General features: G+C 38.3%; 1 protein-coding gene across 10 annotated transcripts in view; it reads left to right on the top strand.

Annotated features, from left to right (window-relative positions):
• Positions 1-19,529, top strand: part of stxbp5l (syntaxin binding protein 5L) — a 147,649-nt gene extending 128,120 nt beyond the window's left edge. For 5 of the 10 annotated variants that reach the window (XM_082176357.1, XM_082176353.1, XM_082176355.1 and 2 more), the window contains 8 exons: positions 2,078-2,260; positions 9,384-9,482; positions 11,662-11,901; positions 12,768-13,131; positions 14,248-14,413; positions 15,776-15,887; positions 16,698-16,918; positions 17,021-19,529. In XM_082176357.1, coding sequence (XP_082032483.1) covers positions 2,078-2,260; positions 9,384-9,482; positions 11,662-11,901; positions 12,768-13,131; positions 14,248-14,413; positions 15,776-15,887; positions 16,698-16,918; positions 17,021-17,062 — 1,427 coding nt within the window. In that variant the 3' untranslated portion in view covers positions 17,063-19,529. The remainder of the gene's footprint in view (positions 1-2,077; positions 2,261-9,383; positions 9,483-11,661; positions 11,902-12,767; positions 13,132-14,247; positions 14,414-15,775; positions 15,888-16,697; positions 16,919-17,020) is intronic. The other 5 variants (XM_082176359.1, XM_082176356.1, XM_082176358.1 and 2 more) reach the window with 2 other exon arrangements.
• The last annotated feature ends 289 nt before the right edge of the window (positions 19,530-19,818 follow it).

Genomic DNA, 19,818 nt, shown 5'->3' with positions numbered 1-19,818 from the left:
CTATGTAGTTTTGTGCTGTAGAACTGTCTCCCCTTGAATGCACTGGGGCTTCCTCAATATGTTTTACTGTCCTAAACCCTTGATTTGGATTTTTTCATTGGCATGGGCCCATTTAGAAACATTGACCCTAGTGCAGGCCAGGGAAAACAAATGTAAAGATGTCTGCGGACTAGGCTCCATGTTCTGGGCTTTCTCATCCTGCCTCTCTCATGAGATCTAAGATGATGTTCTCTAAACTTCATCAACAGAAAATCAGTCTTGGAGGAAAATGAATTGATAGATATTACCATTACCATCAAGATGGATTTTAGTTAGTTTCATGAGTTTAATGACGTAACAAAAATTACTACAAAATAGCATAGAAGTACTGTTCATAACTTTGGGGTCTCTCACCAAAGCTGCATTTGTTTTCTTATTAAAATTAAATTAAAATAACTGCTTTCTATGTTATGTATTCCTCTGATGGCAAAGCAGGATTTTTAGCATCATTACTCCAGTCTTCAGTCACCTTCAGAAATCATTCTAATATGCTGATTTGCTGCTCAAGAAACATTTACACAGTGTTAAAAAGTCGGGCCGAACGGTTCTAAGAAAGTTAAGGAACGGTTCAGTTGTGTTTACACTTAAGCCTGGTATGGCATGACATGATTACAAACCGTTCTTGGCCCTGAATTCTCAGTACGGTAAGCTAACCGTGCTGGTGGAATGCGTGTAGTGTAGAATGTGTGTAGCTACCAGTTTCTCTGTAGCTGACTAATCGCGCTTTTTAAGCGACGGAAACACAAATTAATAATAAAATTAAAAGAAATATCTGATAGTCTTCCATAACGTGGTTGCCATTTACATCTCATATCATCAGTAAACCGTTGCATTACCGAGGCAATGACTGACACATTTGTATTACAATCCAAAGAGCGGCCGTTATCAGCCCCACAGTGGAAAATGAACCCGGCACGGAATGGAACGGTAAAGTAAAGAGCGTGGTTAAGTAAAAAGCGGCTATTATAAATGACTTTACTGTCTTTTTTTTCTTTTTTTATCAAATGAATGCGTCCTTGCGGAATAAAGTATTCATTTATTTTTTACAAATCTTTCTGACCCCAAAATGTTGAACGTTAGTGTATAACTTTTACAACAAAGGAATAAAAAAAAGAAAAGAAAATAACAAATAACAAATGTAGTTTTTAAGGTTCATAAATTTACTGCAGATGGTGTTCTTAATAGTGCTTTGTTTCATCATGAGTCAGTGTCAAAGTTTTGGTTGCCAAGTCTGCTGTGCGATATCAAAATGACTGAGTAGAAATCCCACTGATATGAAATGACAGCAGACAGACTGGATTTGGTTGGCTGTGTTGGCATGAAATTGATTGATAGCTATAAAATAGAGGGAGGGAGAGTGAGAATATACAGCTAGAATGTCAAAATAGTCTGTCAAAATCTAGAAGGTACTGTGGTACATCCATCTGAGAGGTTCTGGCTACAGGTAGATGCTAGTAAGACTTTGATCCAGGTGTGTTGGAGGTGTTGCTGTTTTAGATTCAGGGAGTCTGGTTCTGGGTCTGTTTCTGCATACTCAGCTAGACCTCCCTCAACGTCCTGCACAAACAGACTGCAGATGGAAGCTTCTGTTTTTCTGTCAAATCAAGTCCTCCACCTTCATTCTTTCAATTGTCTGAGCTGAGAAGGGATGTGAAAGCCGCTTTTAATGCTTACCTTTTTAAACAACAACCATTGCCTTTTCCCTTTTGACATTTCCCTTCCTTTTCCTGTTCCTTTTCTCTTTCCTTTCCATTTTCCTTGTTCTTCTTTTCCTTTTCCCTTCCCTTTGCATTTTCCTTTTACCTTTTCCCTCTCTCCTTGTCCCATCTTTATTCTTTCCTTTGGATTTTTTCCTTTTCAAATAGAAATGATTTTTGGCTGCTTAAAGCTGCTATTATGTGACCGCTTCCTCTTACTGCTTTCCTTTGCAGCCGCATTGTTTTCATCCCACTGCCCTCTTCACCCCTCTCTCTCACACACACTCTTCTCTCTCTAATCTCAGTTGGGTTTCTTGCTAATGCTATGCCCGTTGTTACAGATCATGTGAATGGACATTGCACTAGCCCCACCTCCCAGCCCTGTCCATCTGGGAGGGCCAGAGTCCCGGGGGGCCCTGAAGGGCCACGCCTTGCCCGCAGGGGGCCCGGCCGACCGCCCTTCCGCAAGGCCCAGTCTGCCGCATGCATGGAGGTCTCTTTGCCTGTGTCCTCCCTCACCGAAGGTGTGTGCTTGTTCTCCAACTCCTTTATCCCTTTAATCCATCTACCCTTTATTCATGTATTCCTCCACTGCCTTGTCCCCCTTCTGCATGTTTAACACTCATCAAGGGATACAAGGAGGAGGGTATGGGATTTTATTGCTCTGTTTTCTGACGCTCTGATTTCACTGCCTTTTCTTTGGGTTCATTGTTTTGTTTTTCACTCTGTTGGAGAGATTGGTGATTACTAAAGCCCTATCATGCCATATAGGAAGCATACCCCTTTTATACCGAGTGGGATCTGAAGACCTCTCAAAGCATAGTATCCTACATAGGATAGTACCCTCAAAAATAACCATTCTGGCATCATTTACTCACCCTTGTGTGGTTTCCAATCCATTCTTTCTTCTGTGGAACATAAAAGGGGATGTTAGGCAGAATCATTGATACTGGCAGTCCATTCAGTCACCATTCACTTCCATTGCATCTTTGTTTAATACAATGAAAGTGAATTGTGAATGCAGCTCCTTTTGTGTTTCAGGGAAAGGAGGAAGTCATATATATTTGGAATGACAATTTATGTCAGTTTATTTGTATTCAAGCAGGACCTTGTTGGTGGAAAAGGGGTAAAAGAATATCTTATGCACCAATTACCATTCTGCATTTTTGCTGAAATTTAAGTTTTTGTGATCTCATAATTGGTTTGTGTTATAAACTTCAAATTTAAATCCCATTTATCCTGATTAAAGTCAATATTATGATGAATTGGATGAATGTTGATGAAATAAGTATTTTATTAATCAGCCTTTCAAAAGTAATTTTAAAAGTAAAACAAAAAAGAAGTTAAAAAGAAACAGCACAAACCTTTCAAAGTGTGACTCACAGAAACGACTCTGCTTTTCAAGCTTTGGGGATCCTCTGTCCCTTTTATGTTTGAGACTGTATTTGTGCTTCAAACATTGAGGCTGAGGCAGACACTGCTGTGAGCCTAATTATACTTTTTGTTTTTAATGCTTTTAATTACTACCTCTACACACAGTCGTTTGGCAGGTGGGTTGGTGATGTGAATTAAAAAAATTAATGTAGGCAGTCTCTGTGCAAGCTTAGGTTTGAGTTTACAAAACGATCATGGTTGTGGCTTTCTTTTTCTTCGACTTTCTTTCTGAGCGTGAAATGAAATGTTGCGACTATAGGGGACTTTACCAGAATGAAATGCATGAACAACTCTAAAAACACTACTATGTTGCTTCACGACACATTTCTACAAAACACATAATCAGAGTCTAAATGTTTGTGCTTATCACTGCCATGTTTAAATGTTGGAGTGTGTGAGTGTGTGAGTACAGGTTTATATTACATGTCCCCACAAGGATAGTAAAACCCGAAATCACCTACATTTTGGGGACCAGCCAGTGGTCCCCACGAGGAAAATTAACTAATAGACATACTAAATTATGTTTTTTGAAAATGTAAAAATGCGTAGTTTTCTGTGGTAGGTCGGTTCAGGGGTAGGCTTAGGGGATAGAAAATACAGTTTGTACATTATAGAAATTGTTACGCCTATGGACACCAATGCATAAATCCTCACAAAGAGAGTGTGTGTATGTGTGTGTGTTTGTGTGTGAGAGAGAGCGAGAGATATGACGCCTTTTAGGGAATAGTTCACCCAAGAATGAAAACTCATTATTTACTCTCCCTAATGTCATTCCAAACCTGTATGATTTTTTTTATTTTTAGGTAGACTATCCCTTTAACTGTTATCATGGGCTTACACAGAGCCAAACTTGACTTCTCTGTGTCTTTATCTCATGTCAATTCTGTGTCCTTGTCAGTCATATATGTCCCTATAGCAGATGTCTTGTTCATATTAGCGTGAGCGCTAACGCATCACTTAGATCATATCCTCACTGGGCACCGACTTCCTGTCATTCGCTAATCCAATAACAGTGATAGACAGCGTCTCCTCCTGTGCCTTCATCTGTGTCCATAATCCTGTTTACATGAAGGACGCCAACCAGGACAACCAGCCCAAGTCGAACTGCAGCCTACAAATAGTGTCACAGGGTTCATGAGGTTTTCATAGTGTCTGGATCTTTCCCAGAAAGACGCCCTGTGCGCCTTTATTGCCTTTATAACCTAATAATCTGTATTTGATTTCATTTTTGAGAAAAAAAATTATGTGATTGCTCACAAGCTAGTCAAAACGCCTTCCCATCACCTTTTTTCCTCTCTTTTTTATTTCCACTTTGGCATTCTGAAGTGTTGCGTGTGAAAATATTATTCATCCCTGAATCCTTCAGCACTGTCTCAGCTTGATTTTTTTTTATTGAATAATGTCTTGAAATTCAAATAAATCAGTGTCCGCCCAGTTATAGACACGTTTCTTTCTTTTTTCTTTTTTTTACTTGGAGAAGTGTTATTGTCCGTTAGAGGACTACCTACCGCTTCTTTGGTCTCAACTCGTGGCGTGCGTCCCTGTCGCTACGGTAACAGGCATGCGGTGCCGCAGTGGGGTCGCTGAGATAATTAAAGGTCAATTAGTAGCGAAGAGAGCCAGGTCGGTGCTAATGAGACACGCTACAGGAAGAGAGAGCTGCGGGAATCTGGGATACGTAGTCACATATAAACAGCCATTAAGGGTGGAAAGACACACACACTTGATGTAAGCAAAATGTTTGAAAATAAGGACAGTTTCAGAAATTTATCACAATAAATAAGAGGTTGGAAGTTTTGAGTTATCCCAGTGACACCTTGACTCACATCCCATTTACCAAAAATATTAATTCACTGATTGATTTTTAAGGGCACTTTCTGCAGGTTACATCATAAAGGAACTATTTGTTTCATTTTATGTTGAGTTAACTGATTTGTTCAATTAAAATATTTGTTTAAATGCATTTATTCATTCACAAACGCAATAGTAAAAGACCTCAGTCAGGGTTTGGAATTTAATTGAACTGAAATTTAATTTTACACAGATGAAAAACGAGACTGTGAGGGGGATGTGCTGTATAATGGTCATAGATCACATTTAATTTTCACAACTCAAAACTTTACGGAGATTTCATGTACTGAAAGTCTGTTTGAAAGCTGTTTTGCAGGGTTGCCAACTTTGGGACTTTGGCTGGAGTGAGACTCTGTAAAACATCAGTGCGCGCGCGTAACCCAACCCTAATTTTAAAAATGTCAGTCCTTGTTTACTTAGTATAAACCCTGATTTATGAAAAAAAAAATAATAATCTCAAAATGTACAATTAATTTATTGATTGCACTATAAAAATAAATAAAGATAGAGGTGATTAAATAACAAACATGTAAAACAACAACATCAAAACAATAAAAAATCTCAAAACAAAAGGGACACATAATTGTTACTCCACCTCCCCAGAAAACCACAACACAAGTTTCACACATTAGGCCTGTTGTGCCACAGTGGCAGTGTTGGCCTGCTTCATCTTGAAGCAGGGTTCAATCCGCTCATGAACGTTCATTGCGTCTGTCACGTGACAAATGAACGAAAGACTCGGAAGGTAAAGTAATTATTTATGTTCCCTGTAAATTATTTTGGACTGCATTATAATGATTTCTTAATTCAGAATATGATAAAGACTGCGTAGGTGGATGTGTTCAGGGAATTTGGCTGTTAAAAGTATAACATTTAAAGCCCTTAAATGAACGAAATGACTCGAAAAAAGATTCATTAATTTTAATGAACGAGATCGAACAAGCGAGTCAGTAAAATGATCCGAACTTCCCATCACTCACAGGGTGCCATCAAATGACAGTCTGTTCCTGGTGTCAGTCTTGTTTTGGCCAATAACTGAAAAGGTTCGCTCAGCATCCGCATTTGAGTATGGCAGGCTCAACACAATCTGGGCAACCTTGATCATTTGGGGAATTTTAAAATGCCACTTGCCCGCTTTGCCAAAACGTAATTTGTACCATGAGCCTATTTTTATTGAACAATTTAGCTAGCCCACATAACGCACGTCAGACAACGTTTGCAAATAGCTGAAGTCTGTACTCTCGGCGCACGGACTGATTAGGCAAGGCTACGTCTGTAGTGCAAGGCACACCATTTTATTATCTGCTTACCTTGATTGTCATCCAAACTTTCAAACGCGCATCAGTGGGCTCCGACTCCGAACCTATGCTCTGAACTCTCTCTGAACTTTTCACACGCAACTGACGTATCAGGTGCAAGGTTTTCAGCGAATCAACGGTCAGAGAATACTGCAGTGAGAACGTTGTAGGCAGATGTTACAGCTGTGTGCCTTAAACTGCTCTCCTGTCATTAATACGCTGTGGTCTAGTCCTCAACAGAAAATTTACGGATTGAGAGGGGAGAAAAATGGATGTTGGCGTGACATTTATTGCGTGTGCGTGAGTGTGAGATGCTGAAAGCGTGAGTGTCACGCCAGATGCGTGAGAGTTGGCAACCCTGCATGGTTTTGTCAGCTGAACAATCAGTATGTTTTTAAACAACAATACAATCCATTGAACACATTGTACCTCTATCCCTCACAGCCTTGTTCACATTCCCGTTAGAAATTAAATATGGTGCTACCCTGACTATATGGACATTGCAAAATGTATGTATACATAAACAAGCCAAAAACACAGAGGAACAGAATAGACAATCACAGAGGTATCCATCAGGGGGGGAAAAAATCTACAGAAATGTTTGCCTGTCCCACAGAAAGAGGGTAGTATTGGTGTTTCTAATAACAGGTGTGTCATTTGGCTCCCCTGCAGTGATTGACAGTCAATGACCTCAGCAAAAGAGTCCCAGAGAGAGAGAGAGAACGAGCGAGCAGATCTTTTCTCACCCGTCTATATCATGAAATATTCACACTAACGGGCTAACAGGATGGATACGACTAATTATATTGACAGTCCCCGCAGATACAGGTGCTGTCAGTAGAAAAGGTCAATATGCATGTCTTCCCACAAAACGTATATGTGATTTAGTTTGTGACCATTTTGCACTGTGCGAGAGTGTGTGATTGGATTTGTGGCTTTGTGTTCAATTTGCGTTCAGATATATTGTTTGTGAAATGAATGCTGTTTGACATCAGTGTCCAGTCTTGGTCTGTGTTAAGGGGATGGTTCACACAAAAATGGAAATTCTGTCATTAATTACCCTCATGTCTTTCCAAACCATAAAACATAAAAGAAGATATTCTGAAGAATGTTCATGCTGCTTTTTGCGAAAGCGTACAGTGACCAGAAATGTCCACAAAAATGTCAACAAATCTATTTGCTATCCGCTTGTTAAGTCATGATTGTAAGGAATGCTGTTTACTGAATACTGTTTTCTACTCATTTCAAATAAGAATACTATCTCAACAGCCATTTATTTCACACATTTAAGCAAAGCTTTTAAAAATTCCTCGCTCACAGCATATATATTTTATATTACCAATATTTTAACGATTCATAAAAGAGCAATCACCGTCTGGCCATCAGAAATTTCAGGATGGAGATCCGTTTAAGACAAGTCATTTTACTCTGAGTCCTTCTTTGAAACGCTTCTCGCGTCTGTTTCAGTCATGCAAGTGCAGCTCCTATCTCTTTGAATGGGGAAACATCAAATTCTCCAAAGCTGTTCACCAAGCTTACGATTAAATTTCATTTTTGAAATCACCAATGAAATCTGATAACAAGTTTCTCATAAATCAACTGTCTCAAATCATAAAAAAAAAAAAAATTCAGGCTAGATCAGCCAATGTGACCGTTTCTATAGCGACCTCAGCATCATGACAGCTGCAGTGACACGATGACTTTACCAGTTGGTGATTGCCACTTTTCCCATTCATAGTAATACAAGTGCACCGTCTTTGTATATCTAAAGTCTTTGGTTATAGGATCATGGTTTTTTAGTTGCATTACAGCACAACGTGAGTACATATTAGCACTGTTTGTTGTTTGCTTTTACCATCTGAAAGAGCGCTTGGACCCGAAAACAGTGACACGTGACATCAGATTTAACAAGCGGTTAGTGATGGGTCGCACATGAACTGTCCTTTCAATTTTTAATGACTCTTTTATATGACTTGGGCGTATCAAGTTCCCTCAGAGAGTGATTCATTCATCATCATTTTGTGACCATGCATACGTACCATCCTTTCGTTTATGACTTAGGAGGTGAAATAATTACTTTGTCTCCTGTATACGAAATAGAAATGATTAGTTCACCTCTTGAGTCTTCTGCTCTGAGTCATTCATTCTTATGTCACATGACAGACGCATAGGCTACGTACAGGAAACGGGATCACAAGCGTGACTATCATATTTAGCTGTGACCCTGATATGTTAGGTCCTGCTTTAAGACGAAAAGCTAAAGTCAAAAAAGCTTCCAGACTATTTGGCTGCCACATGACAAAAGAATGAATGACTCAGACAAGAAGACACAGTTGAGTGGTAAATTAATAATTCTTAAGTAGACGTGTTATGGAAATTTTGGCCATTGTAAATGTAACATTTTAATTATTTTTAATAACTCTGCTCAAATGAATTAATGGCTTTAAGATTTAAGATTAGTTCATTTTGCTGAACAAGATTCGAAGTCCCAAGTCAGCAAAATTATCCGTTTTTTTTCCGGTTTAGTGTACTTCTTTATCACTAATACACTAAATTGGTATTGTGAAGCTAGTTAACAGGTTTCTAATGACATGAGGGTGAGTAAATGACATTTTTGAGTGATCTGTCCCTTTTATGATTTATCACAAACACACACAGCTATAAGCATCCCAACCTTGACACATCTCTCACAGCCAAAGGCCAAAGGATTTCATTCTGCTGATGCTTTTTCAGGTTGTTTTCTATTGAATCTACTAAAGTGTTGTGGGCAGGTATTCGGGGGGAAAACAATCGACCTGTCAGGTCTTTCTTTCTTTCTTTCTTTCTTTCTTTCTTTCTTGCATATTGGTTTATCGGTTTTCTCTTCCTCTTTCTCTCCTTCTCTGTCACTCTCTGTACGCTGTAATGTTCTGGTCGTGTCTTTGTGTATTGGTATACGTCTTGACATATGTATGTATGTACGTACGTACGTGTCACTTTGTATGTGGTGGTCGTGTATGGTTGTATTTACGTGTTTGTGATTGTGACCGTTGGGGTGTTGTGCGTATGTGCGTTCGATGGATAGGTTATTCGTCTCGACGAGCCATGCTGCAGCAGTTACACGGAGTCAGTATGTACTCTCACGATGAGCATCACATCACCGCCTACTCCTGGAGCGAGAGAGGTAAGGAGGGGCTTAATGAGGGTCACAAGGACCTCTCACCCTGTAGCGTCCTGTCTTACTTCGTCCCGTCCTGTGGCACATAGTCGCTTGGTCAGATCCCCTCTTTCGTCACGTTCAATGATGTTCACCTAGTTCTTCATCTTCAGGTTTGGATTTGCACCGTAGATTCTAGCAGCTGAACATTATAATGATGTCTGCTTTGTGTTTCACACTGCTGTGTTGTCAGCTTGAAGTTGTATGTCCATCCCACGCACTGTGACATCTCCAAGACACGGATTAAATCTAGTCCTGGACTATGTGTGACAAACAGTTAACCGTGCTGTTCAGTCCAAGGCGAGGTTTAACCTGTATCAGGGAAACTGTTTCTGTATGTCAATGTCTAAGGGGGTCTTATGATTCTGCAGACGTGTCAGTATTATCAATCATTAATGTTGTCATCAATGTAGAGGTGAATGTTGTGAGGTCATTCTTAAATTACTTTCTGTGATGGAAAGAATTCAAAGGGAGGGATAAGTTAGTGTACGCAGAACATATTAAGATGTGCTATCATGACCATGATGCTTCATTGGCATGTGACAGACAAAAGGGAGAAAGTGGACCTTCCCCATAACACAGAAGGGACATTCTCAAGAAACAGTGCAAGTTTGTTTGTTTGTTCATTTATGTATTAATTCAAACCTTATTCTATTTATCCATTTACTATTACTAACCGTAAGCATGTTTTTGCCAACCATTCAAAATGTTTGATGCTGAATATGGTTAGTTTAAATGCAAAGATCTTAAATAATGGTCTTAACTAGCAAATATAATTGCATCACGCCACATTATCTATAGTCAGTTTTCCTGTGCTTTGTTAAATTAATCACTAGCCTATATATATTTTTTCTTATCACAAGAGTTGAACTGTTGAGGCTAATATAAGTGTATATGTAACATAACAAAGAGGAATGTCCTGTTTAAAGAAAAGAATAGTCCAATGGTAAACATTGTTCATTTATTTATTTTCCATCCAAGAAATTAATCTTTTAAATAATATTCAGTAACATGTTCAAGTACCATGTTAATTTACTCATATAGTTGTAAGTCACAGGGACACATGTAGCAAATAAACAACACCATTTCCTAAGAATATCCCTGGAGCAGAAGTTTAGAAATGGAGTAATATTGTGTTTTAGAGGCCATTGTGATATACGATACATGTAATGTTAAAATGTTGTAATTTATAGCTTATACCACAGTCTTTTGCCGTTTTCTGTTAAAGCTTACAAACATGTTCACAAATGAGCCTTCCATCACTACACACAAAAACCTATGTTCTGACATTGACAAATGTCTGTCAGCATTTTATGTTTTTGCTTTTATGTTATGTAAAAACACTGCAATGATTCTCAATTTAAAATACCACACAAATTCTAATATAAGATTTTCTGTTTTATTGTACTTCAAGTCAAAATAGTGAATATCACATAAGATATGACAACAATGACAATATATGATATTAAAACCACCAGTCGTATATTACCCTGATATACATTGTATTGCAATAAAAATCTTTTTTGCCTGGGTTTTTTCCATGCCATTTTTCAGTTTAGGATAATGAGAGTTTAAATACTTGAGTGAAGTGTAAATCAGGCAGAAACACTTTTATGTGTGGGCCTGGCAATATGAATATACAGTGGATAAGAACTTGGAAGTAATTCAAGGTCAAATAGATGGTAAAGATGTTGAATGGGTTCTAAATTGTGAGCGTGTGTTCTGTGTTATCTGTGTATATAAATTAAATCTGTGACGTGCCTGATTATGTGAAAATTAGAATTTTAAGATGTGTTCACTCAATATAGATATGTATGTGCCACACTGTCCTGTGTATACAATATTTATTGTTTTACTTTTTCAATAACAAATCTTAAAAACAAGAAAAAGTTGTAACTGTGTATCTGTATCACTTTATAACTCAATTTCTGGTTGATCTGGATTAAATGTAATTGTGAACGGACATGTGGAGTGACTCCACTTTCACAGCATAAGGATTCTTCTATCTTTTCCCTTTTTCTTTTATCTTTTCACTCTCTACTATTCTTTATAATTTTTCCACTCATCCGTCTGTCTGTCTTCTATCCTGACATTTATCTTCTCTCCTACCCTTTCTTTCTCTCTCCCCTTCTCCATCCTTTCTCAGAGAGTCGAGAAAACTCGTTCAGCCGTTCCCGGAGCTCTAGCGTTTCCAGCATAGACAGGGAGACTAAAGAGGCCGTAACCACCCTGCAGTTTATGGAGTCGTACGGGCGTAAATCAGACTCCCTGCCCACACCATGCCTGTGGGTGGGCACAAGTCTGGGCCTGGTGCTTATCATCCCAATGTCCATCCCTATGGATGAGCAGGAACGTCAGGAAGACCCCGTTACTGTGGCCCCCACTGGTATCTCTTGATTTCTTCCTTCTCTGATTCTTGAATGCCTCTGAATGCAACATTCCTAAACAGTTTTCAACAGCCAGGTTCCGGAAGTAAAGACTCCATTCATTTTCTCCTTTGGGAATTTTTTATAACTTATAAACCTTTAAAGAAAGACCTGTTGTGAGCTCCAAGGTTGTTATTCGCTGGTACGTTTTTGTTGAAGCCATCTGTTTGCATTACTTGTTTTTAAAATAATCGTGTTTAATCAAATTTCTGGTGAAAAACTGCCTGATGCTGTGCAGAAAATTCCACCAATCACAGGGTTGTAGTGAGCAAATCGTGCCAAAAGAGCTCTGCAGGGAATGTCCACTCCCATGAAGCACCACAAATGACACACAAATGCTCTCAAAGTACTTAAATATCACACATTTTCAAATACTTTTTTGCCTTGAATAAATGCAACATTTTCAATGTTGTGATTCATCTCATAAAGTCCCCATGAACATTTAAAGTCCCCATGAACCGGAAGTTGCAACCGACTTATTTTTTGTGAGTTTAAGTGAAACCCAAGCCATCAAACTAACATTATTAGAGAAGGAACACCATTCTAGAGCGGATTCCAGATTTTGATCAAAGAATACCATTACAAACTAATTTTGTCTGTTTATTAACTTGCACGGATTAATTGTTCACCACAAGACTAGTAATGTGCACTTACAAAGTACAAAGAAAATAGGGTCAATTTCGATTTCATGACGACTTGAACAACGACTTTTTAAATCCCTATGGGATAAATGAATGGAAAAAATATTTTCGGAACCAACACCAGTGAAAAAGTGGCCGGGCATTAATGCACTATATTATCATGTTTTTGTTCTCTTCCCTCTCAGGCACAGTGTTAATGCTGAAAGGCTCCATTCTGCGGATTAGTTTCCTTGATTGTGGGGGCGCTCTTATCCACAGTCCCTACGAGGTGTGGCGGGACCAACAAGCCCCAGGTGACCCAGATCGACCCCGCAAGCGGAAACTGGTCAACTTCTCACCCTCGTCTTCTCAAGAGGCCAGTGGAGACTGTCACTTAGCCGTGGTGTGTTCGGAGAGGCAGGCAAAGGTCTTCCTGATGCCCACCCAGGCCTGTTTATATGTACACAACATCACAGAGTCATCCTTCGTGCTGCGGGCCGACGTGGTGTCGGCTTGTAACAGCGTTTGTCTGGCCTGCTTCTGTGCCAACGGACACATCATGACTTTGAGGTTTGCTTTCACTTTTTTTTTTGTCTCAAATTTGAAAATTGTGGTGTAACTGGTAGAGCTCAGGGCTGGTAACCAGAAGGTTGCTGGATCTAGTCCCTCAAGCAAAGTGCTACGATTTAAAATTTCTAATATCTTAATTGGTCATCAAATATTGACACTAAAACAGAAATGATTAAACATGTCTGTCCATGGTAATTGACAGAATCTTTCAAATTGAATTGATATTAAGCTCTATTGCTTATGGGGAAATTAAAATAAAATAGAATTAATAAAAAAACTATAGAAAATAAATTATTATTATTGTTGGTTGTATTATATCCATTATTGTATTATTGTTTTTACAAACTGAGGGACACGTGTAAAGGCCTATTGTAATTGACATAATTATTATTACTATTAATAGAATTATTAAAACTGAATGGAAGCTCTATTGACTGTATCCATGGCATGGGCAGTAGGGGGAATATATAATTAATTTTAAAATTAAAATAGTACATAAAAACTATTATTATTATATCCTTTTTCCACCCCTTTTATGACAATGTAAATCCTGTAACATGGTCTGTTTACATCTAAAATCTAACCACAGAGATTACAGTGATAATGCAAACAGTTTTTGTTCATCCACTCATTTCTGTACAGAATAATTAAGATAAGTGCATTAGCTAGAAATATGAGCTTTTAAACCCTACGGTACGCCTTTCTATTGTTAAGTGCATTATTGTAAACAGAACCTTTTCTTGTTTTCACAAACTGAGGGTTGAGTAAAAATGTCTGTGTTAATCCACAGAATTTGACCGTTTCCGTCGATAGAGCTTAATTCATATTTAGCCTGCAACATTCCGGCTCAAAACCTTTTGGTATTGATTTTCAGTTTAATCCAGTTTACAGAAACCAGCTCAATCCTTCAATAAACATCAAACCTCAAGACAGAACAGCTGCGCTGTGTTTTTGGTGGCTTCATATTAATTCCTGCCTTCAGTGCAGTGTGATATTTTAGGCATGAATTTCTTCATTCTTCACTATAAATTTGAGTTTTCACTGTCATTTCCGATACAAAGGATATTGGAATGCAGTTTCCAAGTTTGTTATCTTATATGTGTGTATGTTTTGCAGCCTTCCTAGTTTACGACCTCTGCTAGACGTCAACTACCTGCCGCTAACGGACATGCGCATTGCCAGAACGTTCTGCTTCACCAACGGAGGGCAGGCGCTGTATCTGTGCTCCCCCACAGAGATACAGAGAATCACTTACAGCCAGGAGATGTGTGACAACCTACAGGTGGCTGTGCCTTTTTGTGTGTGTGTGTGTGTGTGTGTGTGTGTGTGTGTGTGTGTGTGTGTGTGTGTGTGTGTGTGTGTGTGTGTGTGTGTGTGTGTGTGTGTGTGTGTGTGTGTGTGTGTGCGTGTGTGCGTGCGTGCATACTGATGGTGGCTATTGAAGTGAAATGTCATGCTTGTCATGGATGCTTTGAGCTCTGCTGAGCTGAGCCCTGCTGCATCTCGGCTGTAATTTCTGCCACACAGGTTGTCATTCTGTCCTTTCTCTCCCTATGTCGTTCCCTCTCTGTCTGGTTAGGATGGAAATAGCATAATGCCATACTATTCTTTCTATTTCTGCAGTATGTACAATGTGCACATTTTCTGTATGCATAGAATGTTCGAACTGCAATATACACTACTGTTAAAAAGTGTGGGGTCTGCAGGATTTGTATGTTTTTGAAAGAAGTCTCTTATGCTCACCATAAAGTAAAAACTGTAATATTGTGAAATATTGTACACATTTAAAATAATGGTTTACTTTTTTTTTTCTTTTTTTTTTTTTAAATGTAATGCATCCCTTTGGTGGCAAAGCTGAATTTTTCTGCATCAATACTTCTACAGTCTACAGTGTCACATGATCCTTCAGAAATCATTCTAATGCTGATTTGGTGCTTAAGAAACGTTTCTTATAATTGGGCCTATGCATGTTGAAAACTGTTTCGGTGCTTAATATTTTAGTGGATATATTTTTGTCAGGATGTATAGAATGAATAGAATAGATTAGAATAAAAAAGATGAATAGAATAGAATTGATGAATAGAAAGTTCAAAATAACAGCATTCATTTGAAATATACATATTTTGTAACGTAAATGTTTTTTTTACTGTCACTTTTGATTAATGAAATGCATCCTTGCTGAATAAAATATTTCTTTCTTTCTTTAAATAATAATAATAATAAAAATTAACTGACCCTACATTTTTTTAACATTAGTGTATGTATCCCACAATGCAATGCAATTGCATTTCAAATGCGATATTGATCCTTCCATTATTTATTATTTAAAATTATTTAGCCCAAATTTAATTAGAAATTGAAAAAAGATTTTGCGTTCTACTGTTTGAATTGTTTATTATTGCATAAAACATGTTTCACATACTATGTTTCTTTGTAACTGTCTCTGTCAAACACACAAGAGAGAGAGAGAGAGAGAGAGGTTTTTCTTGTCAAAACTTTCCATTTTACATAGTGAAATGTGTAACTGTACTGACATCTGCTGGTGGGTTTTTTAACTGACTGTGCTGCCATTGCTTTTGTTGCTGTATTTGATATGATTTTTCTTTATTCAACACTTTGATTTACTATTCTTGATTAATTGCAGGAGATGTTAGGGGAGCTCTTTACACCCATCGAGACCCCTGAGGCACAGAACCGTGGCTTTCTCAAGGGCTTTTTTGGCGGCAACGCCCAAACCTTCGACCGAGAGGAGCTGTGTAAGTGGAGTTATTTATAATTTCTGTGTGTGTGTGTGTGTGTGTGTGTGTGTGTGTGTGTGTGTGTGTGTGTGTGTGTGTGTGTGTGTGTGTGTGTGTGTGTGTGTGTGTGTGTGTGTGTGTGTGGGTGTGAGCAATCAAATTCTCACAGATCCAGACCCATGGATCCATAGATCACATAAAGTCTGGTTCACATTTGAGCTCAGAACTGCCCACTTGAGACCATGAGATTGACAATGTGAACCGTTTTAATCTGAAACTCTTCTAATTAGTTTTAATCTGTAAATCAGACATCTCTGTTACTCTCTTCACACTACCCCTTGTTTTAGTGTTATTTTACTATTATTTATATACTATTATAGTTTTATTAATATTTTGAATTAGTTTTTTATTTTTATATTTTCAGTTTTTTTATATTTTTTTTATTTTGCTTAATTAAAAAAAAAGTAAAATAAATTTCTATATCGCTTTATTTAAAAAAAAAGAAATAATTATACCCTTTTGAAAATAAAGTTTCCAAAAAGGATAGAAGAATACCATAAAAGAACCATTTTTTTTAGTTCCCCAAAGAACCTTTCAGTGAACAGTTCCTTAAAGAACACGATTTTTCATGGTGTGAAGAACATTTTAATAATCCAAAGAACCTTTTTTCACTATAAATAACCTTTTGTGTAATGGAAAGGTTCCATGTATTTGATAAATTCTTCATGGAACTGTCAATGCCAATAAAGAACCTTTATTTTAAAGAGTGTAGTTTTAGTGAACAATAACAACCTTGCTTTTTTTTCCTTCGTCCCTCTTGTTCTGTAGTTGGCGAGGCATCGGCGGGTAAGGGGTCCCGCAGCCTGGCACAGCACATCCCAGGACAGGGTGGAATGGAGGGCATGAAGGCAGCAGCGGGCGGGGTGGTGGGGGAACTGGCCCGAGCTCGTATCGCCCTGGACGAGAGAGGACAGAGGCTGGGGGAGCTGGAAGAGAGGACCGCTCTGATGATGACCAGCGCCGAAACCTTCTCTAAACACGCTCACGAGGTATGTTGGAGAGCGAGAGAATGAGAAAACAGAAATATAAATACAAATAAATCTTCATGTGCTAATTCAAACTCTTTGTTTTCCCTTTTTTCCCCTCCACAGATGATGCTGAAATGCAAAGACAAGAAGTGGTATCAGTTTTAGAGGGTCCTCGAGGAGGGCGCACTCTTGTGTAATACTCTGGTACTTGAACTTTCACTCTTTAAAAGAGAGAGAGAGAGAGAGAGAGAGAGAGAGAGAGAGCGAGCGAGCGAGCGAGACGGATGGACCGAGAGACTTAAGGGCTGTTCAGCTTCTCTTCTGTCTGTGTACAGGATTGTCTTACTCTGATTGGTTAAAAAGGCGAAGGCCAGATTACAATACGATGGACTTGTACCATTACCGTTTATGAGGAAGTGGGGTTCCATACCCGTGTTGTAAATCAGACGTCATCTTAATTTATGTACAGGGCTTGATCGGGGTCTCCTCACTCACAAGAAGCAAATTGGCTCACGCCGTGTAGATACTCGTAAAGTTACGAAATCAACAAGAGTGCATGAAACAAAATGGATGACCTATAAAAACGTAAAACTGCCATATTAAAAAGCAGCATGTTACTTTAAAAAACAAAAGGGAAATAAAAGATAAACAAACTTTTATTTAATAACCTAAGCCAATAATATAAACTATGACAAAAAACTTTATATTTTTTGAAATAGCAAACAAATATATATAAACAAGAAATGTATACCTGCATTGCTATGAGGCCAAAATATTTAGTTTTTTTGGTAACGCCATACTGTTTCTTTCAGCGATGTATATTTTCAGAATATTTACCACTGTCTTGTCATATACGACACCAATTTATCCACTCTCGTACTGCTCGTACTCGACTCAGTTGGCCACAACCACGACGGTCAGTCACAAACGCAAACTTTTTCCGTTTTCTTTGCTGCTAGCTCGCAAAAAGCACCACTACCAACTTTTTAATCCGTCTCCAAAAGGTACTTCACCCTCTCCTAGAGACGTATGACGTGACATGGTTTTAGAAGTGCGAGTAGTAAAATGTATTTGGCGCCACGTGACGAGTGTGTGTCTGTGAGGTCCTTTTCGAGCGTGTTTCTCATATGTAATACTTAACGTGCCATATTCTAGATGGGTGAAGTATCTTTAACTGTAAACTAGCGATGAATTAATTTGTCTGTGGTTGATATTCTGGGCTCTTACATGTAGATAAGACAAGCCAGCCAAACTCAGACAGAAGGGTTGGCTCTTCATGCGTGTCTGTGAAAGTAAAAATACGGTTTGATTTGTTTTCTAATTCGTCATGATGTTCGTTTTACTTTAAAAGACCAATTTCAGCTGGCCTGTTATTTAGTTTCTAGTCTTTTTGGTTGCCTCGGGGCATGTGTAACAGAGATTGTGCGTTGTTTTTTACCTCGCTGAGGACAACGAGTGAATGACCTGTTTTCTCTGCCAAAGTTTGAATGCATCGTGGAGAGATTTACTTCACATTCCAGTACAACGGACAACTTTTGTTCATTTTCTTCTTTTTTCCCCATTCAATATGACGTCAAAACGATGTTTTCTACCTTACTACTGTAGTGTCAGACGATTGTTAGCTTGTGTCTTATGGTTGTCACTCGACTGTTGAAATGGTGTTTAGACTGATCGGTGGGCGCTACTATGTTTTTTGAATATGTGTCTGGAAAGATCAAACCGAGTGAGTCGCCCTGCGGTTCGCGCGTGAATTATAGTGTTACATGTAAGCAAAATCTTCCAGAATCGTATTTGAGACTCATGTTGTGTTTCTATGATTGTTCTCTGATGACCTCTGACCTTCTAGTGCTTTACTGTAACAATCTCAGCATATCTTCCATTGTCCATGCCTCTGCCCATTTGGCTTTGTATATACAAGCTGCTAGTCAGTAACGTAAATGTTGTGCATTGAAATACAAACTCAAGGCTCATGAGAATACACATCATCAACCGTTAAACAAACGTGGGCTCTTACGCAATATTACCTTTTTCTTTATACTACTTTTACGTTCAACTAATAGCTCACAATTAAAGAAGGAAGACATTGCATGTGTGGAGATTTGGACTCAAGAAGACACTCAAGACTCTTAAGATGCCAAAATCATGTAAAGATGGTCTCTGCTGAAGAAACCTGTTGGTTTTATTTCATGTTCACCATTATATTTGTTTCAACTGATTCTCCAATGATTCCTCTTCAGTGTCGAAATAAGTAAAAACTGACTCTCACAGACAGGGTGTTTTGTTTGTATGTTCTCAGTTTTTATATGAAAATGTACAGTTCAACCTGGAGGAGAGCGACATGGTCATTGAACTAAATTATGTGATTTGGATATTCCTCTGTGAATGTCGTACCCGTTTAAAGATGGTACCGTGTCTGATATTCTGACTGAAGTTCTGTAGGTCTAAATGTAGTTTCCTCCACCCCAACACCTGGTCCTCTGATACCTTCAGAGAAGGCAGCAACGTCGGTCTTGTTTAAATGGATAATGCCACCTTTCGTTCTTATCGATATTCTAGTAGTGTTATAGAGGTTATTGAAAATAAAATGGAAATAATGTTGATGCAAATCAAAATGAAATAAACATTTATTGATGTACACAACATCATAAGACTGGTTTGTTTCTGTTATATTATGGGCTAGTAAGTTGTACCAAGAATGGGTCTACATAAAATAACTAAATGTGTATTCTATGCTCACAGAAGACTGCATATTTTGAATATGCAAAATACATACTATTGATATTGAGATTTATCAATAGATAAATATAGGCATGTAAAATTATGTCTGTCTATCTATCTTACAGTGTTTTCAAATTGCTTAGAGACTAAAAGTGGAACTTGAGGCTCACTCAGTGAAACCATTCACTCATGTACTGAATTTT

Source organism: Leuciscus leuciscus (genome assembly GCF_965113295.1).
Source record: "Leuciscus leuciscus genome assembly, chromosome: 7".
Taxonomy (NCBI): Eukaryota; Metazoa; Chordata; class Actinopteri; order Cypriniformes; family Leuciscidae; genus Leuciscus; species Leuciscus leuciscus.
This window is presented reverse-complemented; position numbering and strand designations above follow the sequence as displayed.